We start from the raw sequence: 20,360 nt of genomic DNA, 5'->3' as shown, positions 1-20,360 counted from the left end.
CAGAGAGACTGGTTAGCCCTGCAATCACCATAGCCAACATTCCACTTGTCCCCCACTTCCTTTGGCTGAAGCCAGCCCAAGGACATGCCAGTGGCATGTGTCCATGCTAAGCTTTCAGAGCTGCTCGACTGTCCCAACAAGTTTCCTTTGGCCTTTCCTGGCCTCACTACCAATCAGTCTATAGCAGACAATGCCTAGACCTTCATGGTACTCACCCGTGGTTTGTGATAATAGTGTGCTTCCTCTGGGACTCATGCAGCTCTGGAGCCGCAGTGGCCACACACTCATCCACAAATATCTGCAGGGGCTGGTGGAAGTGCCTCGCCACAGCAAACCTGAGCTGGATGCGCGAGCCCAGCAGGAAGACCGGCGGGTCTGGTGGGACGCCGAGGTCTGTGGTCAGCGAGCACACAAGTTAGTGTTTGTTTGAACGAGTACTGGCAGACTGAACACGCTGTACTGGGACAAGCCACCTGCTTGGTGCCCTTCTAAGATCCCATGTTATTTTGAGGCTGGGGAGGATTTTCCTACTAACTCATTTTGAGGAGGGAGACACTTCCCACCCTGCGCAAGGCAGCCTGGTACCCATCCTCTTCACCTGTTTGCTTGAGGAAGATGCATCCCTGACCTAGAGCAAAGGGGACTCACATCCCGATAGATGCTTCAACAAGGCCAGTAATCTGCAAGTGTGAGGCTCTGTGGGAAGCCACTAAGAACTCTTCGGTCTTGAGGAGTCTCCTAGAAGTGCTGGGCACAGTCTGGCTGGCACAGCACTGCTGTGGCCAAGAGGGATGCTCTTACCATTCAGCAGGGTCACAGAGAGCGGCAGCACCCCCGAGGCAGAGAGCTGGCCCCTCACGGGGGCGGCCTGCACAGGAGGCGCGTGGTGTCCCCTAGGAGAGGGTCTCATTAGGGCAGCACATTCGGCACATCCTGGCTCCCCATCTCTGACCAGCCGATGGCAAGAAATTTGCCTGCACCAGCCCAGAACTCTTCCCAGCTCTCAGCTTCCCGTCCCACCCTGAAGGATGTCCTTGGTGCCTTTCCCCCCCTTGGTCACATCCCAGACCTTGCCACAGGGCTGTTCTCCGTATGTGCAGTGCAGAGGTCACAGCTGCTGCCCATGTGGCACCGATGGGACACCCAGGAACCAGAAAACCCAGCGACCTGCCCACCTACCCACGGCAAATGCAGCTGATCCTCTCAACAAACGGACTCGAATAATAGCTGCCCTTGCCATAGGGTGGCCAGTACCGCAGGTCTGCAAAGTGCTCTACCAGGTCCCCAGATACCTGTGGGCAGCAGGGACAGCAGAGGTCAGAGCACCCCTTGGTCTCAGCTTCTCCACTGGGTGGGTTCCACCACTGCGTGGTGGCATCCCAAGATGGCTCATCCCCACCGAGCAGAGGTTTCAGGACCAGCCAGGATGCACATCAACCACCTCTATGACCAGCAAAGAGGTCAAAGGCCATCCAGGACTTGTCCTTTCTGGACAACCAGCCCATGAGTCTGGGCTGGTGGCTCCAGTGTGAAGAGTCTCCACAGCTAGAGGAGCATCTTTCTTCTCCAGACCCTCTGAGAACACCCCTCCTTGACCCCCCAGGCTCCCAACTTCACCCCCCAAAGCATCCTGACTCACCAGGCGAGAGAAGCCGCACTCCTTCGTCTCATACTGGAAGCGCAGGAGACCCCGCTGGCTGTCGATGCCGGACGGGGGGCAGCTGCCCAGGCGCAGTGACCACGGGTCCAGCGTGAGCCCCTGTCCCCAGGGCTCCCACTGCACGGACAGGTCAACGCTGGCTCCATCACACTCGTAAGAGACCGAGCCCAGGGGTGCTGGGTGGAAGAGAGCACAGTGACACATGCACTGCTAGAGAAGCCCCCCAAAACCACCAATGGTGTTTTCAGGTTTTGACAGACACCCCAAAAGAGAAAGGGGAAAAGCAGGGAGGGAGCAGGAGCCACGGCAAGCAGGGACCCCCCTGCTGCCAGCACAGCCGTCCCTGCCAGGCCCGGGAGCCCCGGGGCCAGCTCCAGCCTCCAAGGAGGCCCCGCGCACCTCTCCCAGCAGCGAGCAGCACCCTGCAGGCCATCAGCACCCCCAGGCACCCCCTGCACAGCCCCATAGCACCCAGGGCAGGGCCTGGCCCAGCACAGGCTATATAGGCACCTGCGCCGACGCGTGTGGGCTCGGCCTCTGCGTGCCAGGAGCCTCACAGCTGCCGCGAGTTACCTGGTCTCTCCCTGCAGCCGGCGGCTCCCGGCCTGCAGGAAGGGCCATCCCCGACCCGTCAGGCCTGCTGAGCTCCTGGCGGGGGTTGGCTGCAGGCCTGGTGAGGCTGGTGGCTGCTTGGACTCCTCAGTGGGATGGGGGAGAACAGAAAGCTGCATGGGAAGGCTGGGAAGCAGCAACATCGCTGGTCCCCGAGGCCTGGGGACACCAGCAGAGCAGCCCGCGGTGGCCGGGGGCCGGCACCGGCAGGGCCGAGCACCGGGCGCGCGTGGGGCCGCGCTGGCTGGGACGCTGGCGCCAGGGGGCCGCTACCAGCAAAGCACCGTGGACAGGGTGATGGCAGCTCCTGGCGGCTCTGGGGACAGGCGGGTGTCAGGGCCACGTCACGGTGCCTGGTGAGGGCTGGCGCTGGGGGCCCAGCGCGGCTCTGTCGGTCCCTGTCCTCCCTCCCCACATAGAAGAACGAGACCAACGTAGACCAGCTGGACGGTTCTTATATTAAAAACTGCCAAATATACAATACACTTATTTTACAAAAGTAGAATTGCTTTTTATTTCTCCTCCTTGCGAACAGAGCAGAACGGGACCCACGTGCCCTTCGGGGACTGGCGCTGGGGCTGCACGGGGCCACCAGCCGCCCCGAGGGGACCCTGCTGGCTCCATGGGCCACGTCGCGCTGCCCGGGGGGGACACTGTGGAGACTGGGGACGGGTCACTCTTGCTGCAGGGTGGCCAGGAGGCCGCTGGGGAGGGGGCAGCGCGGGGCCGCGCGCGGGTCCTGCTCCGCTCCGCTGCCACAGCAGGCTGCAGCGTCACCCGCAGCATCACCCTGCAGCACCACCCCGTGGCATCGCCCCCAGTATCATCCCCAGCATTGCCCTGCGGCATTGTCCCCAGCATCGCCCCCACAGCATCGCCCCACGGCATCTCCTCCTGGCCCCGGACAGGACCCGGCCCCGCAGAGCCGCCGCGGCCCGGGCCGCCTCCGCCGCGCTCTGCAGGACGTGGCTCTGCTTCGCGCCGCCGCCTTCACTGCGCCCCAGGCCGAGCACCGGTGGGTGCCATGGGCTTCGTGCTCTCCGCGGAGCTCCCCTGGGTCCCTGCTCTGCCCTGGCGCTGCAGCAGGGCACAACCCTGGTGCCGCAGGCTGCTCTGCCCGGGGCCGCCCCACGCTGCGTCGCGGCCCCTCGGGCACTCACTGCTGCTGCCCGGCACCCCCCGGCCCCCTGTGCCCGCTCCAGCTCTCACCAGACCCCGTCATCTCCCAGTGCCTCCCTAGGGGGGACTGGCATTGCAGGGCCCTCTAACTGGGACGACTGGCTGGCCGGGTGCTGCCCGGCCGGGGGCAGCTGCCGTGGGGCAGGGTGTGGGGCTGGGGACAACTGTCCTCACGCTGTGACGCTGGCGCCTCCCCTTCATCCCCACAAGCCCCCAGCTGCTGCGCGGAAGGACTGCCAGCCCCTTTGGGCAGCTCTGGGATTTCAGGGTGTTTTTTTTACATTCTTGAAGCTCAAGTGTTGATGATGCTACAGATCTGGTAAGTCTTTTGGCTGGCTCTGTGTTGGTAGCATTACCTGGACCCGCAGGCAAGGACCGGCTGAGGACTGAGCACTCGACGCGCCTGCGGAGCTGGGGCCGGGACTGGGCTGAGCAGCGTGGAGGGCTTGGGAACGGGCTGCACGATGGGGGCTTGAGGAAAAAGCTCCTGGGGCAGGGCACTCAGGACACAGGGTCCCCAGGCAGCATCAGCATGGGGAAGGGCTGCAGCCTCCCCCGGCCCACAGTGTCCCCAGGCCACCATAGAGCTGCCTCAGGATGGGCAGGCATGAACGCAGGGCATGTGGGGCACCGAATTGGGCCAAACAAATTCCTGGCCCGACCCCAGCGCTCCAGCTCAGCCGAATGTGCGGGGCACCAGCCGGAGCCTCGCGGTCCCCTGTCTGTCCCCTTGCACACGGACACATACTGCACCGAGGGGCGCGAGCGAAGCCGACACGTCTTCCCTGGAGCTCGCCGCCCTTGCGACACGTCGGCGCACGCAGCCGCCAGCGCCCGCTCTTGCTCCCCTGAGCGACCTCCGCCGAGAGGACCCGTCACTGGTCCTGCGAGGAGGAGCTGACGGGGACCCGTCTGTCACAAATGCTGCCCTTCTGCATGGAAGGAAGAAACAGATTCTCCAGGAACGAAAAACCCGCATAATCCCTGAAGAACCTGTTGCTGACAGTGGCTACGACCTGGTCTGCACACGGCTGCTGCGGGCTGTGGGTGCGAGCTGTCGAGGAGGCCGAGGCACAAAGGCGCACGGGCAGCCCCATGGAGCAGCAGCGCTTCCCTCCGGCCTCCCTTCCAAGCGGGGCTCCAAACGAGGCTCACAGAGGGCTGTGCAAGGTCTGTCCTGCTTGGGTGCCCAGGGCTTCGGGGAGAAGAACTGCATTCCCTGCAGGAGTCTCAAGCCAGTTCAAGTCCAACCAAAAGATATCACGAAGTAAGAAAATGAAAGCACCTGGTTCTTTCTTTGGGTGGGGAGGGGAAGATGGGCTGCCCTTCCATGCCTACCACTTCAGGAAGTCTCGCACACGGCTCCACAGCTTGGTGATCCAGAGGTTGACCCCCAGGTCCGTCAGGTACTGGATTTCAGGTGTCAGCATCTTGCGGCACAGCTTCCGGTGCTTCTTGTTGATCTTTTTCTTCAAGTTGTAGCCCAGGATGGATTTTTCCCCCAGTGGCTGCCAAGGCTGCATGGAGGACTCCTGGATGGCACTGGCGTCCACAGGGTGACCCCCATCAATGCAGATACTTTTCATCTTCTCGTTCGCCTGCTGCAGCTCGGCCACATCCTTTGCCATTCGTTCCCTCCCATAGATATCCACCTTATGCCAGAAAGTGGCATTAAAATAGCGATAGAGTTTGGCATCGATGAGGTTCCAAGAAGTAGCCTTCTCATAGAGCTCAGGTGTCAGTCTGGAGACAGTGGAGCCCTTCCGAGCGTTGAGCTTGAAGTAGAGGATGTCTTCGAGCTCCCAGCACAGCAGGTCCTTCAGCAGCACCAGGGATTCATCAAAGTACTCGAGCAACATGACTAGATGGAAGCGCTGATCTATCTCTTGGAAGTACTGCTCCACGAGCGGGCTATTGGCATTCATGTTGTTGTCATAGCCCAAGTCAAAGAAAAGCAGGTTCTGGAGGTAGTGAGCATTGAACCCATTCGGGTCATAGTAATGCCAGGGGTCCCGGAGGAACTCTGCCAGCTTGTCCTCCCCCGTCAGCTTCCAGGTGAAGGGGATGACACGCCAGAAGTAGTGGAAAGAAGACTCGAAGAGGTAGGCAGGGTCCCGCAGCACCGTGAGGAAGACGGTGTCGGCTGGCAGGAGCTTGCGCACCTCGTCGTAGTGGAAGCGCATGTGGTTGCAGATGATGTTGAAGCACATACCCGGCTGATAATGCTGCACCTGGCTCCGCTCGAAGTAGGAGGGGTAGTAGAAGTCATTGCGGCCATTGGGAAAGGCAAATTTGAGGCGGTGCTTCTCTCCGAAGCGGAAGAGGATGTTGAGGATGGTGCTGCTGGCTGTCTTGTGTGTCTTCATGAACATAATGTCCATCTTGGGCCGACAGCCTTGTCCTCGAGAGCCACGGGTGCCATTTGCCTCTGTTGGCACCTTGGCCTGGGCTGGGTAGGAAGAGCAGGAATAAGGGATAGGGATCCTGGTGGAAAGAAAAAAACAGGACACCCTGGTGAGGCTGGCTTGGCCCCCAGTTCCAAGGAGCTTCTTTTCCAAAGGAGCTCGGTGCTGGGGAAGGGTGCTTGGCCCACAGCCCTGGGGAAGAGGCTGCTGTGCTGCTCTGCACAGCCCGCAGCACCAGAAGCAGCCCCAGCCTCTCTTCACGGCGTGCAATGTCGACTAGCAGCCACGCTGGTGGAGAGGGGCCTGCCTTTGGACAGAAACTGCCCTCTTTGGGGATGCCCTGGAGCATCCTGCTGAAGATCCCGTTGGGCTCCTCACTCCCGCATGGCTGCCCCTAGGGAGCTAGGAAGAGCTGACTGCATCATAACGACCCCAGCCTCGTGTGGCCTCCGAGGAAGGGCCGTTACAGGGATCAGCAGGGCCTTCACTGGGGTTAGTCCCCATTTCCACCAGCGCAGCCCAAGCAGGAGGGGCCCCTTCCCTCCGGGTAGCTGGGGGACACCGTGCAGGAAGGCACAGCGGTGTCTCCACTCCCTTCCCAGACCCAGGCTGCAGGGAGCACGGGAGCCCTTCCGCTGCGGTCACGTTATCCAGCTCCAACCCTGCAGTCAGCAGCACCAACACGGCAGCAGCAGCAGCAGCCACAGCGCCCAGGCTGTTCAGCAGCACATTTTTATGCGGAGCTACTCACCCTGAAGAATGACCTAACGTCTTTGCAAGGTCCCTATGCAAAGGACATTGAACTTACCTGTCACCACTCCTGTGTGAGGCAGTGTTACACATGTGGCAGTGTTTCTGCCGTGATTTTGGAGGACAAACCCGACGGTAAAGGGTGTCTATATAACACGTTTATTAAGCCTAAATGTATATGTTTATGCTGGATGTGTTGGCAGCCCATGGAAAGCAGCTGCCCCTCTGCCTAGCCACGGTCTGAGCTGGCACCCTGTTGGGACCCAGCAGGTTGTCCTAGGGGCCAAGGCCACCTTTGCCATCCCACCGTGGACGTGCTGGGCTGTGTGTGCAGGACAGGCACTTACTCTGTCATGCTGACTTGCAGCGGCGGGACGGCATAGGAGTAGAGGAGCAGCATGAAGCTGGTCAGGAGTGTTCCCAGGACGAGCCCCTTACACATGGACCTCCAGTTCTTCCCATAGTGCAACATTGTGGTCACCTGCAAGTGAGGGATAGCAGAGGCGTTAGTAAAGCCAAGGACAATCCAGGGAGGTGAGACGGAGAGATGGACAGACCGGGGGAAGGCAGCAGATTGAGGGATCATGTAAGACACAATCCTAAGTCAAATGATACTCAAATAAGGCCATTGCACAGGGCGATCGTGCTGCGTAGAAGGTCCCAAGAAGCATCAGAGGAGACATGGAGGTGCTTCTGGGAGAGGAGAACGATGTCCCCAGGCATGTCCTCTGCTACCGATACGGCTGGATGCCTGGCCCACACCATGACATTCTTGCAGAGCAAGACAAGAGCAAGATAATCCCCTTGCAAAAAAATCAAAAGCATGAGGTTAGAAATGAGGTGGGAGAAATGAGCTGCTCCCTAAAGGGATTCAACAGGTAGCAGAGCCATGCAGGATTCAGCCAATATTACTGTCAGTCTAGAGCCCATATAGGCGACTGCTGGAGGCAGAGATCTCCGCTCCAGCCAGCGATATTCAGTGATTCAGAGTCACAGAAGGACTGAGGTTACAAGGCACCTCCACAGGTCTCTGGTCCAACCTCTTCCTTTGATCAGAGTCGATTTCAAAGCTAGATCAGGTTGTTCAGGGACTTCTCTAGCCACAGTTTGAGTATCTCCAGCTGCAAAGCGGGGATCCTCTCTCATGGAGAACCAGCATCTTCCTCCATGCACCAGAAAAAATTACCAGCAAGGGCCAGGAGTTTTCCAAAGGTGACTCTAAGGGGAACATTTCAGTGAAGCTGGTGTCGGATTCATGCAGGAGAGGTTCAGCTCTGCTCTGGCAATGCAGAGCAAAGCACAGGGATTTTTACTGCACAGCAGGGTTTGGAAGCGGTGACCCCGAACAGCTGAGCAAATTGGCAGCATTTTAAGGATTTCCCTTCCCCTGAACTCTTCCCTTTGGATCTCCAGTGTTTACGCCACACTGGCATGAAGGCAGACGCTGAAGGCCAGCGCTGCCGAGGGCTGTGGATGCAGAGGAGCAGCGCTGCCCCGGCGCAGCGAGGCTCCGTGCGGGTTTGCACCACGGAGGGGCCCAACGCTGCACCCGCCTGAGCAGGGCCCACCGCTCCGTGCGCGGGAGACGCCCTCGGCACCCCCCGGGCACAAGAGCTCTGGCACGACGGCCCGTAGCTCTGCAGACGTGCTCCCTGGGGCCGTGCACACGGGAACACATGCACACGTCTGCATGCATGCAGAAATGCATGCGCTTATACACACACGCACATGGAGGGACACACACACACGTGTGCCCATGCACACGTATGTCCGTACATCCATGTGCACATATACACGTGCACATAGACACACACCCATCCCTGCACGCTCGTGGGCACACGCAGGGAAGCCACAGATCCACGGACACTTGTGCAGCTGCATGTCCCTGGGAAAACAGGCACAACGGGGCATATGCAGGAACACAAACACACATTGCTGCAGCCTCGTGAATACACACGCATGCACAGAGGGACACACACATCTCTGCACACCCATGCACACACACAGACAGGCATCTGTGCACGAGGCACTCGTACACACACACACAGACCTGTGCATGCACACGTGCAAGCACAGGGACGTGAACACACACACATACGCCTGCACACACAAGCAGGCACAGAGGCACAGACGTGCACGAATCGATGCACGCTCGTGCCCACACACAGGGACATGAATACACGTCCTGCCCGCACAGGGAAACATGCACAGCCCTGTGCACACACAGCTCCGTGCACATTCATGTGCACACACACACGTACACCGTGCCGCGCACACACCGTGCTGCACACACACATCATGCTGCACGCAGTCCCTGCCGTGCACACACGCACGCACACCGTGCCGCGCACACACACACACACCATTGCTGTGCGCACACCGTGCCGCGCACACACACACACACACACACCATTGCTGTGCGTACACCGTGCCGCGCACAGGCGCAGACCCTCCCCGAGCCCGCGCGCAGGCAGCCCCCAGCCCGCGCTGCCGCCCCCTCCCCGATGCTCCCGGCACCTGCGTGGCTGCCGGCGCAGCCGCCGCGTCCGCGCTGCCGCCGAGCCCGGAGCCGCTCTGCTGGCGCGCGAGCCACCGCATTGCAGCAGGGCTGCCCTCTGTGCAGGACACAGGGACGCGCTGCCCGCGGGGCTCCGAGCAGCAGCTGCCAAAAAGCATCAAGCCGGGGGGCAAAGCCAAGAGCTGCGGGTGGCATCGCGCTTGGCAGCCCCATCGCTTCGTATTTACGGGCCAGCTTCAGCCTGGAGCCTCTGAGCAGCTCCCTAATCCCCGCTTCGCCCCCTTCGGCAGAGCACTCGGAGCAGCGGCGGGCAGCAGAGTGACTCCCGCCCGCACAGCCAGTCCTGCCGCACCGAGGGTTCCTCCTGCAGCCCCTTGGCCGCTGCACGTGCCCTGCACCGCACGGCCTGTGCTCCTGGCTGCCATCCGAGCGGGCTAAAGGAGCCGCGCGGCACCGCTGCCCCCCTGGAGCCACGGTTCCCAGCGCTGCATCTCCCCCATGCAGCAAGCCCCTTCCTGGGCTTTCCGCGGCAAGAAGAAGCAGAAACGCTACCCGTCCGATGGAGGCTGCAGGCAGCTCCCTCCTGCGCGGCGCCCGGCCCGGTGCCGCCTGCCCTGGCACGCTGGGCGCCCCGGCCTCCCGGCGCGGCTGCTGCCCCTTCCCTGCTTCGCGGGGTGGAGGGCAGCGAGTGGAGCGCCCAGTGCCGCTGGCTCGCGCTGTGCGGCTGCGATTCCCAGCCCCATGAATAATGAATGGGCGTGCGAGCGGCACCCGGGCACGGCAGCAGCGGGTCCCGACACCCAACACCGCCACGACCGCCATGGCACGAACACCGCGAATGCGCCAGGGACGGCGCCGGGGCGCCCGGCCGGCAGCCGGCACCGCGGGCCCTGCGTGTCGGCTCCTCTGCCCTTGGTGGCGGTGGCCGGGCCCCGTCCCTGCAGCGACAACGGCTCTGCCATCGGGAAGGCGCCGCGGGCACCACCAGGGCGCAAAGGGCCTTGCAGTGCCACCAGCTCCAGGCCCTGGTGGTCGGGTGGCCTGTGCACCTGGCCAAGGGCTCTGCAGCGGTTTCAGCATGAAGGTGCCCTGGGCAAGGGGACGTTTGCCTGGAGGTGACCACCCATCCTGGAGCACCGAGCACCACGCCAGGGACCATCCGCGGGGAGAGGGAAGTGCCGAGGGGCAGCAGCTGCCCTGGGATGCCCTGGGAACTGTGGGCTTCAGGCAGCTGGCAGAAAGCAGAAAAGGGCAGCGCCAGCCATGCCCAAAGAGGGAGGTTCGGCCGCATTTCCGAGCCCATCGTTCCTCCAAGCGCCGTGGGCGGCGTGTCCGTGCTGCTGCCGCCTCACTGCGCATGGCGCGAGCGGCGACACTGCAGGATGCCGAGTGGACGGCTGGCTCCAGCCGGGCTGGCACTTCTGGGGTGTTTCTTGCAAACACTTCTCAGCCCAGCTCCTCTATTGACTTTGCCTTAAGCGAGTGGCTTAATTATTAATAGCGCGGGAGTAGAAATGCAGACATTGAGGCTCTTTACCCATTGCTCCCGTTAGCAGTGTCGCCGGCCCTCATCCGCCCAGCAAAATTCCCAGCCGGAGCGGAGCAGCCCCCTCCGCAGTGAGGGGACACGGCCCCGGCACGCGGCACGGCCCCGCGCTGCTCCCATGGCCCCCGCTGCGCCCCGGCCCTGCCCGCATCCCCATCCAGCAGCACGGTCCGGCCGCCGGCACCTTTTCCGATCCTTACGCTGCTCTCTGCTCTCTTCCCTCTTCTGGGCTCGCCGGGGCGCAGCGGGGGCCGGCAGGGCAGGGAGATGCTGCTCCGACATGGAATACGCTGGCGCCGGGCAGCTCCCTCAAGCGCCGGCGCGGAGCGGCCCGCCCGCGCGCACCCAGCCGTCGCTGCCCTGCGCTCTATGCCATCCCAAGGGGACCGGGCTGGATCGCCAACCCCAAGAGAGAAAAAGAAAGAAAAAAAAAAAAAACAGGAAAAAAAAGGTCTCCCTTTACAGCGCTGCCGGCGGGGGCGATGCTCTCGCGCTCCGTGCTCTCCTCCTAGGTGTGGAGCTGCTGGACACTCCCCCGGGGTAGCCGCTCCGGGGCCCCGGGCTCTCGCTGCCACCTCGCTGGCTCCCTGGCTTGGTTTCTCCTCCCACTGCGGGCGCACAGAGGCCCCATTCACCCCACTCCCTTGCAGCGCCGGGAACAACGGGGCCGTTTGTCTCCATCTGCAGCGCCCGCGATCAAGGACGACATTGTCCCTGCGTGCGCTTCCCGCGCGGCGAACGGCCGCGCTCCCGGAGCGCGGCGGCACCGGGAGCGGTTGTCCGGGATGCCGCGTGTGGCTGCGGTTTCCCTGCAAATCCCGGGCGGGAAATTACAGAGCGGCAGCGACCGGCGGGCTCAGGAGATGCTGCTCGGCCCTTGGCAGGTGGCTTGGGAAGTGGGTGGCAGGTGCCCCGTGTGCCACCGCGGGCCATCCCTCTCCGTGCCCCCTCATACCCAGCCCATCTCCTCCTTCCCAGCACCCCCTCTCGCTATGTGGCTTTTACCCCCGCAATCACGGCCGTGTTCCTGCTCTTTTGCTCCCTGCTCGCGCCGACCGCCCCTCGCCAGCCCTTTGCACAGCCCTCGGTAGGACGCGGCCTTCGCCGCTGCCCTCTTCGCTGCAGCCCCGCACGGGAAAAAGCCCTTGGTGGGCTCTTGTCCCACACGGCCGTGGTGCCGGGCTCTCGGCGAGGGGCACGGACCGGCGCCGTGCTCGGGTGGAACAGCCCGAGCTGGCAGCCTGCGGCAGCCTTTGTTCCCGACGGGCGGCGTCACCGGAGCGGCGGGGGAAGCTCGCGGGCGCCGTTTCCGTCCGGAGCGGCGCCCTGCTCCCGTCCTCCCGGGCTGCTAGCACATCACCCCATCCTCGGGCCAGAATAGGAGCCTTTGTGCGCCGGAACACGGCCCCGGCTCTTCCCCACGGCCTCAAAGCCGCCTTTCTGCTGCCAAAGCAACGACGGCTCCGCGGGCTGCCCCGGGCCCGGCCGAGGGCTCTGAGCGAGCGGTGGCTGCACTGGTGGCCAGCAGTGAGCGCAGGGCACCCCCCAGCCCTGCCCAGCGCTGACAAAAGTCGTTGCCCACACACGCCACGGGCCAGGGCTCTCCTGGGGGTGACCACCCCTGGGTTTCTGCGGGCTCCTCCGCACACTTTACAGGCCTCGTTTCATGTCTCTGCGCCCCACGGCCGCATCCACAGCTCTGTCCCCACACCACAGATACAGCCAGGGCTTAGGTCCCCAAGCCTGCTCAGTGTTGACCTGTGGCGCGCAGGGCAGCTGGAGCCGCTGCCTCCCCCCGGCCAGGTGCACACAGCCTGTTCTGCCGCGGGGACCCGACATCCCCTTCTCACAGAGTCCACCTGCACCACTCGCCCACGCGGCGCCGTGCTGAGGCCGTACCCAGGCTCAAGAAAAGCAGCAACGTTCTCCATCTTGGCCAAGAGGGCCTGTCGGCTCCTGCGTTTGATGCGGGCACTAACTGCTTTGATTCAAACCCGTCCTGGAGTGAGGAGTCACTTCCCTCCTGAGGAACTGCCTGGAACGGGAGGCAGCCTCTGGCTTGGGCCAAAGCAGAGGCATCCCTGACTCCAAAAGGAACTGGAAGATGGGATCCATTCAGGCTACTTCAGGCACCCCAAAATTAATGCCCAGGTTTGTGTCCATCACCCTAGTCTCCCTGTAGGCACTGGAGAGAAACGGGCACCTCCACAAACGGCTGCCCCCAGCCTAACACAGCAGAGAGGAGCAGGTAGGCGAGCATTGCCGCGAGCCGCCACTCCCTGCAACGCGCCGAGGGGCACCGCGAAGCCACCGGCTCCAGCGCACACAGCTGCCCTGGGGACAGCAGACCCCAGCACAGCTCCAGCCCGCAGCCCCCCGGCTCGTGCTCCAGCCCTTGCCCATGCCAGCGGCGGCAGCCCCCGCGCTCTGCCCGACGCTGGAATGGCAGGAATTCCAGGCACATGCCAGCCCGGGCTGTGCCTGCAGCGCTGCATTCACCCCCAGGCTGCGCACGCCGCGCTGGCACTGCTCATCACACCGGCAGGCCACCACCAACCGGAGCAGCCCGCAGGGCTGAGCGCCACGGGGCTGCGGGGCCGCGCACGGGGCTCCAGCTCATGGACCAGGGAGCAGATCTGCTCCGTTCAGCTCAGGGCAGCGCTCCAGCAGGGAGCTGGGCATTCACTGCGCCAGCTGTCACTGTCCTTTACCCCCACCGAGGTCGGCTCCAGGTGGGAAAACTCTAATCTAGATGTGCTCCGGCCCAGCGGAGCGGGAAGCACTGCTGTTGCCTTCAATATTTAACCATGCCGTGGGTTTGCTTCAAGGAAAGAGAGGGCGCCTCCTCATCAGAGCCCTCTCTGTCCCCCTGAAAAGAGTGCTGCCCTCCCTGCCGGGCTCCGGACAGGTCACGGGGCTCTGCTCAGCAGTAGCAGCACCCCCAGCCCCGTGGTGTGAGAGCGGCAGCTCCACGCTGACCCCAGCACAGTTTGGAGAAGCAGAAAGGACAGGAGCCAGTTACCTAGTGCCTCTGCACCCCCCTCCAGCCTGCCTCTGGGGGCGGATGGGGAGCGGGACTCGCGGGGCTCACGGCACTGCGGAGCTGCGGCCGACGCATTTTCAGCTGCACCAGCCCCAGCTGGATTGGCGCTGCTGATTTACCACCAATGTCTTCACCTATGCCTGGAGTACATTTGCCATAGTTAATAGTTACTGAGTGCATTAAGTGCAACAGTGAATTAAGTGTCTTTCCTGACCCTTGGCATCAGGAGTGGCTTCCTGCCATGTGCTCTCCAAGTACCCCATTCCCTGAGCTCCAAAGCAGCCGCTGGGGGCAGGCAGCCATCCTACCCCTTCTCCGAAGAGCTTTGCTCTCCAGAATAGCACCTTCCCACGGGATTTGCTGAGTGCAGCATGGTGCTTTAAAGGGAGTTTCCAGCTCCGAGAAGCTGTGGCGGGTACGTGACAGCCCACACAGAGCCCAGCAACTCCGCTCCGCTGCGGAGCTGCCCGCTCCCACCAGCCAAGGGTGACTCGCTGCCAGGGGACGCTGATTTAACGACCTAATGAGCCGTGTGCTTTGGCGGCTGGCAAAGTACAAGGCTCCTCTGCTCAAGGCTGTGTCCCCGCAGCCCAAGCGGGCAGGGTTGTCGCATCCTGTCTTTACCCCTACTAAGAGGCCTGGGCGTGTTTGGACCTTGACACAGAACAGCCAAATTCAACAGTGAAGCACAAGGGCACGGGGAAATCCTCCTGGCAACAGTCTCCTCCATGAGCCGAGTGGATGCAGCTGCTTTTCTGGAAGTCTATCAACCCCCTGCTCTAAACAAATCTCCCCTATCTGTGATGGTCCAGCGAGGATCAAGGCACCTGGGGGTGCTGAGTAGCCCTGCCAAGAATCACCCCTCCAGGAGGGCCCTGCCTTGGTCATAAGCCACTTTTCCACCCTCTGATCCTCATGGTCACCCGTGGGGAAAAAGGGATAAAAATCCCACCCTGGCTTTAAGAGTAGAAACAGAGTAACTTACATTGAGAAGCACCATTGCTGAGGCAGCGCTTTCACGGCCGGTCTCGCTCGGAAAGCACGTGCAGGAGCTGCAAAGCAGGAGGGTCTGCATTTGAATGCCGACAACGCCACTGTCGTCCACGGCTCCATCGCAGCGTTCCCCATGCACCAGTGTCCTGCGACAGGGAGTGCCGAGGGAGCACGGGCGCTCAACCTCACCGGCTGCTCGTTGCCTAACTGTGTGGCCACGCTGCCTTATTGCTGGACCTCCAAACGCTGGCGGAAGCGCCCTGACGGCCAGCCCCGTGGCGGGACATGACCCGCTGGCGGTCACCTCCCAGGCCAGGGGAGGAACAGGTCTTGGTGCCGGAGCCACATTCCACTGCCAGGCCCAGCCCCCAGTGCTGGCCGCGCACCCTGGAGGGTCCCAAGGCCAGAAAGACCCGTGCCAGTGCTGCCGATGCCGGTGGGAACGCCGAACGCACGCAGCGGAGGCTGCACTGCGCTGCCCTGCTTCACACGGGCTGTTGCACTGCTCCCTCCTGACACTGCTGCACCAGCTGGGCTCGGTTTATCAGCCCTGGACTGGTTTCCTTATCTACCACACCTGCAACCTCCCTTCTGCTCCAGTGGCAGGGAATTTTTCAACCGGCAGCCCTGGCTGCGCTGAGCCCCGGCTCCAGCAGGCAGCCCTGGGCCTGCAAGTGCTTCCAGCGTGGGCGGCCCTGGCCTCCCCCCTGCCGCGCATGGAGCCCTGGCACACGGCCAATGTCCTCGCTCTGGATCTCGTCCAGCTGCGGAGCCCCCGTGTGCGGCCCATGGCACCAAGGAGCCTCGGGGCCCCGTCTCGAACCTCGCAAGCTGTCCTGGGCCAGCGGCAGCCGGGGCCGCGTGGGCTCCCACCTCACCCGCCCTCAGGTCGCAGTTACCATCACCAAGGCTGCATGGCACCGGCAGGTGTTTATGGCCCTGAGGAGTTTACACGCCAAATAAAGCCAACAGTGAGGCAAACCCTCCTGGCAGATGAGCTCCCGGGGCAAAGGCAAGGCACAAATAACAATAAAGACCAAAAAAAAAAAAAAAAAAAAAAAAAAAAAAAGGAAGGAGAAGAAGGTAGAGTGTTAGCTACTGCCTCCGCTCCACGTTGCTTCTCTCGCTTATCTCCTCGGCAGGGCTGCGGGCATCCACGGCGCGTTCGCTGGTGGCACCGCTGGAGCTGGCACTGGGCTGGGCAGCGCCGCGGCGGCGCCACAGAGGAGCTGTCACGGGGCGGCGGGCGCCGAGCTGACCGAGCGCAGCGGGGGCAGCTCCTCAGTCGCTGCCGCGGCTCCCGCCGCCCCTCCGCGGGACGAGGACGGCCAGGCCTCGTTGTGATGCCGAGCGCCCGCGGCTCCTGGCTGCGAGGGCAACGGTGGCCCCCGTGCGTCCCCGCTGCACGTCGGGCCGAGCGGAGCGGCCTGGCTCGGCCCACGGAGCCTGACCGGCAGCGGCCCCCGGTGCCGGCGGCCCCGCGGGCTCTGCCCGTGTGGCCCGGGAGCCGCCGACGCCTCAGCAGGGCCGGGCGGAGCCAGGCCGCTCCCTGGGACCAGCGTCACTGCCCGCTGGTGGCACCAGCCATGGGAAGGGGCAGAACCACCAGGGATCATCAGGTTGCCCCAGCACGCCGGGGTGCTCGGTCAGGGGCTGATGAGCGAGTGCGGCCCAAGCCACCGCCTGACACCCGGGTACTGCTGGAAGAAGTGCCCATGCTGCGGACACGGCTCAGGTGCCTCAGACCCACCCGTGGTCCTGCTTGCCAGTGCCCAGGGCAGAATTCCCCAGAAAATCGGCCCCCAGCCTCCGCGGCGGCCCCTGAACGAAGCCTGGGCTCTGATTTCAACCCGCTCTCAATGGGTTCCTCTGGGTGGTTGTGCGGTCACTAACACCAGCACAAGGCTCTTGTGCTGCACAAGGGGAAGGGGCAAGATAGGCAGAAGAGCATGCGTCCTTCTGGGCCTTGATGTCACTTCAGCTGCCCGGAGACCTGGAGTAACAAGACTAACGTGGCCAGAAAATCACTTGTCTCTTTGCTGGAAGCCACCCAGCTGGAAGCTGCCTGAACTGCAGGAGCCACCTTCAAGCAGCATCTTTCCTCTGTGGAAAGATCCAAGGTGGAATCTCTACCCATGAGGATAGAGATCCTCAACCACGTGCCTCTACTTCAGGGGCTGGTGAAGACATCTCCAAGATGGGAGTCTCCAAGACTGGGGTCTGCAGGGGCCAAGCCCAGCTTTTCAACACCCGCAGGTCTGGAGAGGGTCAGTACCGCGCCAGAGACTCTCCAGACAGACCACTGACTCCTATTTCTTCTTCCCTGCTTTGACCGATTTGCTGAGAGTCCTTATTTCAAAACCTCTGCAATACTCGAGTCTCCTCTTTCCCTTTCCTACTGCCTTCTCCAGGGTCACAGCAGGGCAAAACTACTCCCATCTCCTGAATTTTAGTGGAGCACAAGGGTGCTCCTGTGAGCCACCTTGGCAGCCTCACACAGTCCTTTCCATGATTAAAAATTTAACCCCGAGAAGCACTTGTATAACTCAACCCCCTTAGTAGCAACCCTTGCTCTTCGTTCAGGCCAGGCAGCTCGGTCCTGACACCAGCATCTCCAAGCAAAAGCAGTGTGGTGGGACACTTGGCTGAATCTGCTTTAAACAAGGACTGTCACCCCCGGGGCAGTTCTGCTCTTTGGCGCAGCGCTGCCTCGACAAGCAGATACGCAGCCAGCGAAAGGGGCAGGTTGAGCGAATCTGGGGCTAGGAGAGCCTCAGGCATCAAGCTCTGCCCACATTTCAGAGGCGAGTGCCAGCAGAAAAGACAAGGGAAAGCTGCAGCTCCCAGAGGTAGGAAAGGATGAAGCTGCTTGTCCTTAATTACCTCTGCTAACTGCTTTGGGAGCTGCTCAGCCCCCTTGTCACACTCAGGTGGGTGACCTGGAGGCAACGCTGTAGCTCCCACACACCATGCAGCAGGTTGCCGGGATTTACACTCGGCAGCAGCATTCCCATCCCCATCCCCGCCTTGGTCTTTCTGCTGAAAACCTCCCTCTGGCCGAGGAGGGTTGGGTTAGAGATTGTTTAGGCAAAGTAGACATGCATAAACCTATGGGTGCAGATGGGATGCACCCAAGAGTGCTGAGGGAACTGGTGGGGGTTATTGCTCAGCCGCTCTCCATCATCTTCGAGAGGTTGTGGAGGGCGGGGGAGATTTTGGAGGACTGGAAGAAACCAACGTCACTCCGGTCTTCAAAAAGGGCAAGAAGGAGAACCCAGGAAACGACAGGCCGGCCAGACTCACCTCCATCCTCCACCTAGAAAGGTGATGGAGCAGCTCATCCTAGAAACCATCTCTAGGCACATGAAGGAAAAAGAAGGTGGTAAGAAGTAGTCAGCATGGATTCACTAAGGGAAGTCATGTTTGACCAACCTAATAGCCTTCTACGATGGGATGACTTGCTGGCTGGATGAGGGGAGAGCTGTGGATGTTGTCTCTCTTGACTTTAGCAAGGCTTTTGACACTGTCTTCCGCAACATCAGGAAGTGTGGGTTGGATGAGTGAACAGTGAGGTGGATTGAGGACTGGCTGGATAGCGCAGCTCAGAGGGCTGTGATCAATGGTCTGAGTCTTATTAGAGGTCTGTGGTGTCCCACAGGGACAATCCTGGGCCCAGTGCTGTTCAACTTGTTCATCAATGGCTTGGACGAGGGCACAGAGCGCACCCTCAGCAAGTTTGCGGATGACACCAAACACAGCGGAAGGGCTGACACCCCCGAGGGCTGCGCTGCCATTCAGAGGGACCTGGACAGGTTGGAGAGGTGGGCAGAGAGGAAACCCACGAGGTTCAACAAGGACAAGTACTGGGTCCTGCACCTGGGGAGGAATAACCCCATGCACCAGCACAGATTAGGGGCTGGAAGCAGCTCCACAGACAGGGATTTGGGAGTCGTGGTTGACAATGAGTTACCCAGGAGGCAGCAATGTGCTCTCGTGGCCAAGAAGGCCAATGGGCTCCTGGCTGCGGCAGGAGGAGCATTGCCAGCGGGCGAGGGAGGGGATCCTGCCCCTCGGCTCAGCCCTGGGGAAGCACCTGGAGTGTTGGGGGCAGGTCTGGGCTCCCCAGGACAAGAGGGACGTGGAGCTTCTAGAGAGGGTCCAGCGCAGAGCAACAAAGATGGTTAAGCAACTTGAACATCTGTCTTATTAGGAAAGACTAAGCGAGCAGGGTCTGTTCAGCTTAGAGAAGATTGAAAGGAGATGTCATCAATATGTATAATACCTGAGGGGATAATGTAAAGAAGATGGGGCCAAACTCTTCTCGGTGGTGGCTAGTGACAGGACAAGGGGTAATGGGTACAAGCTGAAACACAGGCAGTTCCATCTCCATGTGAGGAAGAACTTTTTTCCTGTGAGGGTGCCAGAGCCCTGGCACAGGCTGCCCAGAGAGGCTGTGGAGGCTCCTTCTCTGGAGATCTTCCAGACTCGCCTGGATGCCACCCTGTGCCACGTGCTCTGGGTGTCCCTGGTAGAGCAGGAGGTTGGACTGGATGATCCCTAGAGGCCCCTTCCAACCTCAACCATTCTGTGGTCCTGCCTTAGAAAGCCTCTGCAGTAAATTGCCTCATAAAAAGCAGGCTGGAAAAAAAATCCCAGCTTTTCTATGTATCACTTGGCTTTAGAGCAAGACATTTTAGTGCTGATAACCAACGTACCTGTAATAACCTCTTCGCCCTTAAATGCCTTATCTACAGCCTCTCCCAGTATTTGCACTGCAGGTGATTTATCAACAAAGGCAAGAGGGGGCTGCAAAGCAGGAAGCGTGGGAGCCTCCAGAAGGGTAATGGGGAGGAAACAACTGTCCCCAAGGAACTTCTGCCGCCAGGAATTCCCAGTTCAGCTCTCTGCCTGGACAGGACCCTGCGGCTGGGACCAGCTTCACAGGCTGCCGGGCACAAGAGCCGCTGTGTTAAACGTGTGAGACCAGGGTACGCACGCGGGCAGCGCCGCAGGCGCTTGCCTGGCTCCCGGGCAGCCCAGCGTGTCCCCACAGGGTCCCGCTGCTGCGGGAAATGGGGGTTATCACAGAGCGGGCGGCTGTAGGGGAGAGGGGCTGCGCACGGTGAACACCCCCACTCCCAGCAGCAGTCCCTGCCTTGGGGCAGAGGGGGCAGCCCTGAGCACCCCAAGGCAGCCGCAAGACAAGACCCTGCCAAAACCGACCTAGGCAGCAACACGTGGGCGAGGGCAGTAAGAAAGGAGAACCAGAGCACTGCAGGCAGGTCACCGCGAGCAGGCACAGCGCCCTGCCCCAGCCCGCACGAACAGACACCAGTGACCATGGCGGAACTGCCAGCTTTTTATTAAAAAAAAGTCTGATAGAAGTAGAAACTGTTTACAGGCTGTGTCACCGAAGGGACGTGCAAAGGCCTTAAGAGATGCTGGGGAGCAGCTTTTTAAGGGAGAGAAAAGGCTCCCTTCTGCTGCAGGCTCCATTCCCCCAAGGCTGGTGCAAGAGCGCTGCTGTTTTCCCCGAGCCTCCCTCAACTGCAGCATTGAAACACTGCAGCATCCAACAAACACAGGTACTCGCCGGGAAACTCCTGCTGTGGCACGAGGCCTTCCCCTCTGCCCCTCGTCTCTGAAAATTCAAT

General features: G+C 61.5%; 2 protein-coding genes across 2 annotated transcripts; both read right to left on the bottom strand.

The window, feature by feature from the left end:
- Positions 1-211: 211 nt before the first annotated feature.
- On the bottom strand, positions 212-3,494 carry LOC148593079 (zona pellucida sperm-binding protein 3-like). Its single transcript, XM_088532255.1, has 4 exons — positions 3,482-3,494; positions 1,640-1,836; positions 802-868; positions 212-393 (listed from the first exon to the last, which is right to left on the bottom strand). Exons 1-4 carry the CDS (start codon positions 3,492-3,494, stop codon positions 212-214), a joined length of 459 nt encoding a protein of 152 aa, XP_088388381.1.
- Positions 3,495-4,758: 1,264 nt separating this feature from the next.
- On the bottom strand, positions 4,759-10,906 carry GAL3ST1 (galactose-3-O-sulfotransferase 1). The gene is made up of 3 exons (XM_010218062.2): positions 10,855-10,906; positions 6,954-7,087; positions 4,759-5,935 (listed from the first exon to the last, which is right to left on the bottom strand). Exons 2-3 carry the CDS (start codon positions 7,076-7,078, stop codon positions 4,786-4,788), a joined length of 1,275 nt encoding a protein of 424 aa, XP_010216364.1. The 5' UTR covers positions 7,079-7,087; positions 10,855-10,906; the 3' UTR covers positions 4,759-4,785.
- Positions 10,907-20,360: the final 9,454 nt, after the last annotated feature.

This window comes from Tinamus guttatus, unplaced genomic scaffold (genome assembly GCF_059628265.1).
Source record: "Tinamus guttatus ecotype Peru unplaced genomic scaffold, ASM5962826v1 Tinamus_guttatus_pri_ptg000459l, whole genome shotgun sequence".
Taxonomy (NCBI): domain Eukaryota; kingdom Metazoa; phylum Chordata; class Aves; order Tinamiformes; family Tinamidae; genus Tinamus; species Tinamus guttatus.
The sequence above is the reverse complement of the archived record's forward strand: the minus strand, read 5'-3'. Positions and strand labels throughout refer to the sequence as shown.